Genomic DNA, 8,793 nt, shown 5'->3' on the forward strand with positions numbered 1-8,793 from the left:
TATCATGTTTGGTACACACAAGGTATGACATGACAAGAGACATTGTTTATTAATTCATAAATTAGAAAAATGAGAGAAGTAGCGTTCGCCGAAGAATAATGAGCACATGTTCGCTGCCGGGCCCATTCCACTACTGGAAATTATTGAATTTCTGATAGTGTTTATTCCTATTTCGGGGAGTCAAAACCAGTACTTTTCCAAGCAAGCTCTCATTTTATCTCATAGTTTCATACAAGCATGAAAACATCACAAAATAGCAAGATATACAAGCTGAAAAAAGCAGAAATTTTCAGAATTTTGACCTGGATTGCTGAATTTTCTGGGAAAAAATGGTAACACATCTTGGCACAAAATTTTTCAGATATGTAGTTCATCAAGTCTGGAACGTACACAAACATTTTCATGGAAATCCAAGGTCTAAAAGTATTTTTCCTGAAATTTACATTGCTCCAGGCAGAAAAATAATTGGCAGCACATTGCCAAAACTTTACAAATTTTTCTGGAATAACGAAAGCATATTTTTAACAAAATCTTTTTACAGACATCAAATATCACGAGTCTAGGTTCTCCAGAAAAAATTTCATGCCAAAAGGAGTTCAAGAAGTATTTTTCACTAATTTAATTTTCAAATTGCGCCGGTCAGAATTTTCAAGCAGTGATTACTATGTGAAAAAATATTCATAATTTGTTTGCTTCAGGCAAACCAGCATGATGTAGTCAATTTTGACTTTTGGAGAGGAGCATAGCATTAGAAATAGAAGTTGCAAACTTCATTCATAAGTCATTAGTCACTTTAAAGATCAATCCACATCAGGGTCTTCCAGACCTTATTAAAAAAAATAGCTCAATGACCAAACACTTAGCATAATTTTGTCATGTACTACTACTGGAGTACAATATGACCATCATAGATGACAATGAGACCCGCGTACACCAAATATCCTTCCGGGATTGATTTAGGGTCTATAGATCCTTTTAGGTCAAATATTCATAACCGATGGTTTAGACCAAAAGGTGTCAAAAAAAATATTAGTGCTCTAAGTGTTTACCTTCTGGACAAAACTATATTGAAAATATGCACTATTATTTTGTTTTGGTACTCAGATTTGAGATATTCAAGATTCAAGACTCATGCCATATAATTTTATGATAAAAACTAGCACCATCAATGTGCATGAATTTGGACAAATAATCATGGACTTCCAAATCAGAATTAAGTCAATTTGACATTAGTCATAGAAATTGTCCTAGTGCTATTATCATATAATTAGTGCTATGAATTCACCTTCTGGGCAATGCTATGTTTAAGATTTAAGATATGGCCTATAGCAAATAATTGGTATCATCAGAGGCAAACCGATAAATGCTCTTTTGTGATTACTCATTTTGAGCAATCTGTTATCAACAAAAATAATCACTCTTATTTTAATCATGCCACCAAGACAATTTTAATCTCCAATTTACTTGCGCATCAACTGTCACAGAAATATATGCTGCATGCATAAATTACATAATATTGCATTCGCTTGCATACATGATTAAGATAGTGGATGCCATCTAAAATCCAAAGTTACAGAACATACATGTATTGCACAAAAACAAAGATTGAAAATTCATATTCCAAACTTTGCATACATATATACAAATGATTCACGCACATATATATGCAATTTCATATCTATTAACGCAGCATATATAGTAATGTCACGAATGACAAATCTTACGTTTCCACAAACATTTTGTAATCAATATTTAAATATTAGGGAAGCATACCATTCACCGATGATATAGAGTGGCACATAAAATGTCGATAGAGATTTGGCCATTTGGTTCTGTGCCCCTTCTTAGCACTCAACAGATTTCTTTGTTGTCTGGCTCATGTCACTTTCCCTCCAGTCACATTTTTAGTTTATATTACCTTCATCAAATTGGTTAGAAACAACAAAAAGAGCCATAGCCAAGTTGCCCAACACTTAGGGAATTAGAGTTTAGAAGTGGTATCACAACTCACAGAAGCATCATTATGAGCAGTAGGCAAAACATTTCTGTGACCACTTAAATGCACAGGAAAAACATCACTTGCATTATTAATTTTAGCAGCAAAATTACTAAGTGTTGGTGCTGTGGTTCGAGTACTTTGGCCAGGATTATGGCCTCGAAAAACAGCCATATGAACAGCAGAATTCCCAGCCACATTACCAACATTTAGTGGATTGAAAGCATTATTCTCAGCTGTAGAATTAACCAAAGAGACCATACCTTGAAGAGCAGATTACCACCAACATCTGTCGACAGAGTATCCGCAACAGAGACACGACCACCATTCACGGTCGCGATCGATGCATCGGCGGAGACCAAGGCCATGGCCAGCCATGCACTGTCTCTCGGGATTAGCCTCGATCGGTCGCCATGGTCGGAATTAGAGACGGAGATCTAGGGTTTGTGGAAAAAGGTCGCGGACGACGTCCGCACTACAGAAAGTAAGCGACGGTGATCTCCCGCCGGCAAAACGACTTCGGACGATCGCAATTGATCAGCTACCACCTCCGATTGCCCTTGCGAAGTCTCCATCGTCCGAACTATCTCCATAGCTGAGGACTAATTCGCGGTCGAAGGAATCGCAGCAGGTTGTCGATCGGCCAACTGATTTTGGTGATGATGCGGATTGGGGTTGGAGACGATTCCGGACAACGGCGAACCACCATCGCCTGCCTGGAGCCTTCGGATCGCGAAAGAGGACAGCGTAACACCCCGACGGCGCGATTTGGAGTCGCGGGCGGTGGGCGGAGTCGCTTAGGAAGATGACCATGGTTCCGATCCATGTACGGAGTATTTCTTTGTTCGTCGGGACATTGGCCGCCTCGCGAACTGCCGAGGAAATGCAGAATTGTTATACAATCGAACGCAACAAATTGTTGAACCAGATGAATCTGGTAGAGCAAAGCGCTGATAACGTGTTGTATTGCAGTTTAGTTGGCCTTAGCCTCCTTGAGTTTGGCGAACGCGTGAAGAACAAAAGCAAAGGAAAGGAGTAGAGATATATGTGAGATGAATGTTGTATTCTCATTAGCCTCAATCTTTAGTTACAAGAGTACAGAATATAAAGGACTCAATGTAATAAATACAATAAATGTATATAACTGTTACATCTGTTACGTTCCGTTACAAATATAAATGTCCATAAATAGTGGTTTTATAACAGATAACTTTTTAAAACACAGTTATAGATTTGATTATCCCTATAACTAAAATTAATTTTTAAGTTTGGATTAGTTGCTTTTTAATTTTTATGTTTTTTTGTTCATATTAATGATTTGAATGTCATTATATTAAGATCAATTGCCTTATTTTTTATTTTCGTATTTTTAAAACCTTCATTATAGAGTCATACATAACCAAACATTAATATTAATAATCATTCCAATCCATACTTTCACCAAAACTCATTCTCACTACGAAGTATTTGATTCTGATTCTCATGTATGAACCAAAAACACCCTTAATCATGTCCAAAAAAAATATCCAACATGAGACAATCTTAGTCCAATTAGTCAAGTTATTGCCTTAATAACTACAAGATATCATGTTTAACTCTCATCAACAAGAACTAATTCAATAAAAATCACACACATCATCAAATAGTAATTATGATTTCCATTATCACCCAAGATAAAACAAAAAATGCCAAACACTTTCAGAATTTTAATATTTCTTCACAGATGTTCAATAACATAAAGGCTCTTTTTGGTAAATGAATGTTAGGCTCTATTTGGTAAATGAATGTTAATTGATTGTGTTAATTAGAGGGTATAATTAATTGATAACATTAGTTGTAGAAAAGTGTTTGATAAATTAGCTATTAGCTCATATAGCAATTGAAGCATGTGCTTCATCTCAACTAAAAGCCTAAGCCTAAGCTCATAGTTGGATTGTACATTAATGGCTATGTGCTCACACGCCCCCTCACGTGTGCGGTAGGTTCCAAGCAACACGTGGACCGGTAACGCTTATGAATGGCGTTGCCCCCTCACGTGTGCAGTGGGTTCCAAGCATGGCGTTGCCCCCTCACGTGTGCAGTGGGTTCCAAGCAACACGTGGACCGGTAACGCTTATGAATGGCGTTGAGATTCAAACCCATGACCTTTAGTCTAGCTCTGATACCAAATTGAAGCATGTGCTCCATCTCAACTAAAAGCCTAAGCTCATAGTTGGATTGCACATTAATGGCAATGTGCTCACAATAGCTGGTATAATTTCTTTTATGAAAAAAAAAATTGAAAAAATTGCTTAAGAGTAGCTTTTTCAATTTTAACATTTTGGAGTAGCAAAAAATTAATTAACCAAAGATCTTTTAACTAAATCAAACAATTAATAGTAGTCAAATAAACCAAAATTAACCTATAGGCCAATTTTTACCAAACAGGGCCAATATTCAACTAAGCACATTTTGATTCAAATATTAAATGCTCAAAAGCCTACTTGAGCATGGAGAACAGATTGTGCTATGTAATTCACCCACTCTGAACAGCAAATACTACTAAATTTTCATAGAGAACATGTCTGGAACTTTAAGTTGGCATTACAAGTATCTCAGCAAGAAAACTCAAAATGGGCTCCATATAGTTTTCTGCCATCTAACCAAACACTATGAATACCAAAATTTTGATATTAAACTACAAATTTCCAGTTTACATAACAAACGATGGAAACTAAGGTGTATTTCTTTAAGCATCCGTTATTGGGTACTCAAAGACAACATCTTTGCCCGAGAGCTTCCTGTAGACTGCGGAAAACGTTTCCAGCTTGTATTCAGTGTCATTCTTCTGCTTTGGGTCCAAGAAAACCTACAAATACAAGAAATTAGCGAAGAATTTTCATTAGGTAATAACACAAAGAGGATTGGGTGGACAAATGTGAATTAGAATGCAGTTTAAGCCGACATGAAAAAGTTCATAGATTTGTCTAGAAATTTACCTTCATTATCTTGGATCCATCAAGGCGATATCTAACCCGCTTGCCAACAATCTCGGCTGGGACAACAACATCTTCCAACATTGCTTCGTGAACAGCGGTTAGTGTCCTGCTACGTGGGCGTTGAACAGCTGAACCTCTCTTCGGAGGCCTCACAATCCTTCTTGTAGCAATCAGAACAACATCCTAGTAATAATAATTTAAACTCCAGTGACAAGCTAATCACGGTGATCAAATAATATCTAATTTCAGCCGCTTAAAAGCAAATGAAATTCCACTACACGAACATAGAAAGCAAAAAGGATTTCAAAGTTCTAGAAAATGTCACAAGAACATAAAGAAGAGACACGTTCATGTAAATGTTAGAAAATCAACTGTTTAAGTTAAAAAGGTCCCAAAATGATCTGCAAAACAATCCAATAATCATTGAGAGGCCACATGGCAATACAGGCAGTTCAGTTAGACCAAGACAACACAATAAGTTGATTTTATAACAAATAATTGGAACAGGCAAAAATATTTCACAAGACAACACAGAAGAAAAAGGAAAAGCGGAACCAATACCTTCCCACTGAATTTCTTCTCTAGTTCCCTAACAAGTCTAACATGAATCTTTCGGAAGGCCTTTCTCAGCCTGTAAGGCACATTGATCACAACAGCCTTCCTGCTTCCTGAAACATCAATTTGTCTACACAAGAAAAATAACAGCAAGTTGTAAGAAATAAAACAAAGAGAACATTAACAACACTAATTAAAGGCATATCACAAATTAGACCCACATAGCAGAATTGATGTAGAGGTCCTTCAAGTCACTTTTGAGCTCTTGGTTAGTGTTCTCCAAATCAAACAAGGCCTGGTAAGACAAACATTATGCAGTCTCTTTCAGTGCAATCTAAACCACAAAAGGGAAAAGCAAGACAATATAGAATCATCAAATCAAATATTAACAAGAGTCAACCTGTGCTACAGTTTCCTCAAACTCAGTAGGCTCTGCATCCTTATCCTTGTGGATTTTTGTCTTTGAGGTATACATCGCTCAGAGATCTAAAAACAAACAATTACCCACAAACCAACAAGGGCAAATTACAATATTGAAAAGATACATTTTTTTTCCAGAAGCATATAGAGAGACACTGACAATAAACACATAGTACTTACAAAATCAAAATCCAATTGCATAAAATCCACATTTAGGAACACACATTCGGAAAGAACTATTTAGAGTTACATAGCATTTTCACAAGAAATCAGCAACTTATCCAAATTTCCTACCAACAAGCGTTTTCATGAAAAATAAAAAATAAAAATCAAGTCTTTTGTATGAAGAAGAGCGGAAATAGAATTACAGAATAAGGGCACCTCAGCTCCTGCTGATGAGAGTGGATCTGCGATAGCCTCAATCAGCACAGCACTCTATCCAGAGACGAGAAAGTAATAACGCTAGGGTTTAGAGATTTATAAATATGACACCAAAGAAAATGTTTTGTCTTTGGGCTCATGTTATTGGGCCAATGTTTGAGTTTTAGGCTAATAAGCGTTTATTTGTTCTCTTTATAGGTCATACAGGCCCGTTTGTTTAAAAATACTATACAAACAGAAGTTTGAGATGAAGACATCTAAAATTCTCCCAGCCATTAGATGAAGAAAAGGATAATTGATGCATGTATTTTCTAGAAAAAATGACAAAAGCTGTTACGGAAAAGGACAATAGTACATTTGTAAAATGTTGGAGTTAGTGACAGATTTGGACACCTGTCGCGCTAGAAATAATGAAAAAATTTGAATTTCATGAAAGATTACCAACCTGCTCTCACCTCTATCCTATAAATAGAAGACTTCAAAGCTCAAAAAGGTTGTTAGTTCTTGATGGTGCCATTGTTTATCGCTATTGATGTGTTTCATTGCTAAGTACTAGCTAAGAGAGAGACAAAGCTACATCGTTCATATCTAGTGCAACCTGAGCTTCACATGTTAATTTTCCAAATTCACAATCTACCTATTTGTGGGAACAAACAAAACAATCGCATTATCTTAAAGTGTGTTTGGTGATTTGTTACTTGAGGACACTTAGTGGTTGACCCTTGAAGCGCAGATCATGTGTTGAAGATCCGGATGGGTATTCAAATCGAAGGAGCACCATTTCAGTCTTAGTACTTTGTAGACACACTAGGATTGGTTCACTTGTATTTGTGCTTATATGTTTCATGTTTTTTCCCTTACATGTTTTTTTTCCTTACATGTTTCATGTGTTGTGGGATGTGTGTCGTAGATTATCATGTGAAGTATTGAACAAAATATTAATATTTATTATATTTGTATAAAAATATACTTGGTAAATAACTATATAACATATTTTGTATTATAACTTTGATATTTAATTACAAAATAATGTAAAAAGAAGACAATATATGGACAATAATGTAGTGAATATAATTAATTAATGAATTTGAAAGTAATGACTCTTTGAATTGTAGAAAATAAAGTCAATATAACTAATGAAATTATATTTTTATTTATTTTATTTTGTAATGAATAAATTTTTTTTGAATAAAGGCATTATAGACATCTAATTCTAAATTAATTAAATATATATGTATTGTTTTTTATTGTAACTACTAATTTATTTAATTTAACAAGAGTAATAAAGTGGGGTACTTACTTTTCATCCACAACAATGAAGTCGTTAATTTTTTTATTTTCATTCGTTGTTGAGACTAATTATTTTGACAGTTTGTCAATGACAATTGCTACATTTGTTGTCAATAGCGGATGATAATAAATAATTCGAAATATATGACTACAATAGATATTGTTATAATAATGATATAGTAAAAATTAACTTACGAATTTCTTTAGAAAGTTTCATGCATTGATAAAATTATGAGAATGATGTGTAAACTTGTTTAATTGGAGCCAATGGGATGTCAACATTGTCAATTCTTTGGAAAATGGTCATACCGTTTTAGTCTTTTAGAATCCAAGTGTAATTGTATTTCTGATCAACAATTTTGTAGTTAGGTCGCGCAGGTCTGACAATGATGTAAGAATAATTTTGTCTGATAAAAAAAATAGTACAATATTTGTAAAGTAATGTACAATTGTACCATTATAGAAATACATACAAAAAATATTAATATCATAATTACCTAAAGCATTCCAATAATGCAAAAACATAATTGAAATACTGAATCTTGTTCTAAATAATCAAAAAAATATTAATTAAATGAAAAAAAAATTAACATAAATTTGTTTTTTTTTTAAATGCAGAAAAATGATTTTCAAGGTTCCTGATTTATAATCTTTGATGTTCAACTTTGAATGCTATGTATTTATTGGGGTTAATTATTTGACCAAAGTTTATGTTAAACTTTATTGTATTTTTAAATACATTTTAACATATTTGTAGTATATGTTTAACAATTATCCCAATTTTGATTGAGATGGGGTTCAACCCTAAGACTTATCTCATAGAAATTAATTAGTAAGTTAAGAATAATAAATAGTTAACGGAATATTTCGTTAGTAAAGTTTATACTAACGGAATGCAGGGTTATTTAAGAGAAAAAAAATGATATAATATAGGGTAAATAAGGAAAAAAGATACTGAGGGTTATTTAAGGGAAGAAAAAAAATATAATATATGGCAAATAAGGAAAATCAAAAAAAAAAATATGAAATCAAAATAATATGAACTTAAGGCCTAACTTTATTGGCTCTTATTAGATTTGTACTAATTTTTTTACGCGCTTTGCGCGAATAGGATAATGTCCAATGATTATTTTTAAATAAATATTTCAAAGTATATCAATGCAATATTATATA

General features: G+C 34.0%; 1 protein-coding gene across 3 annotated transcripts; it reads right to left on the reverse strand.

The window, feature by feature from the left end:
* Positions 1-4,521: 4,521 nt before the first annotated feature.
* LOC109162976 (40S ribosomal protein S7) lies at positions 4,522-6,423 on the reverse strand. Of its 3 annotated transcripts, none has more exons than XM_019311685.1 (6): positions 6,331-6,423; positions 5,930-6,015; positions 5,751-5,824; positions 5,536-5,659; positions 4,975-5,157; positions 4,522-4,844 (listed from the first exon to the last, which is right to left on the reverse strand). In XM_019311685.1, exons 2-6 carry the CDS (start codon positions 6,002-6,004, stop codon positions 4,725-4,727), a joined length of 576 nt encoding a protein of 191 aa, XP_019167230.1. In that variant the 5' UTR covers positions 6,005-6,015; positions 6,331-6,423; the 3' UTR covers positions 4,522-4,724. The 3 variants fall into 3 exon arrangements, with proteins under 3 accessions (XP_019167230.1, XP_019167229.1, XP_019167231.1); XM_019311684.1 differs by having other exon boundaries at positions 6,318-6,420; XM_019311686.1 differs by having other exon boundaries at positions 6,339-6,413.
* Positions 6,424-8,793: the final 2,370 nt, after the last annotated feature.

This window comes from Ipomoea nil, unplaced genomic scaffold (genome assembly GCF_001879475.1).
Source record: "Ipomoea nil cultivar Tokyo-kokei standard unplaced genomic scaffold, Asagao_1.1 scaffold2975, whole genome shotgun sequence".
NCBI lineage: Eukaryota > Viridiplantae > Streptophyta > Magnoliopsida > Solanales > Convolvulaceae > Ipomoea > Ipomoea nil.

What these genes read in the sequence shown, in the direction of transcription:
- LOC109162976 (XM_019311685.1), bottom strand. Translation starts at nt 6,004, where the DNA reads ATGTATACCTCAAAGACAAAAATCCACAAGGATAAGGATGCAGAGCCT. An exon ending in TTGAGGAAACTGTAGCACAG is followed by an intron (nt 5,825 to 5,929) that starts GTTGACTCTTGT and finishes TTGTCTTACCAG; the next exon opens with GCCTTGTTTGATTTGGAGAA. An exon ending in AGAAGAAATTCAGTGGGAAG is followed by an intron (nt 5,158 to 5,535) that starts GTATTGGTTCCG and finishes TATTATTACTAG; the next exon opens with GATGTTGTTCTGATTGCTAC.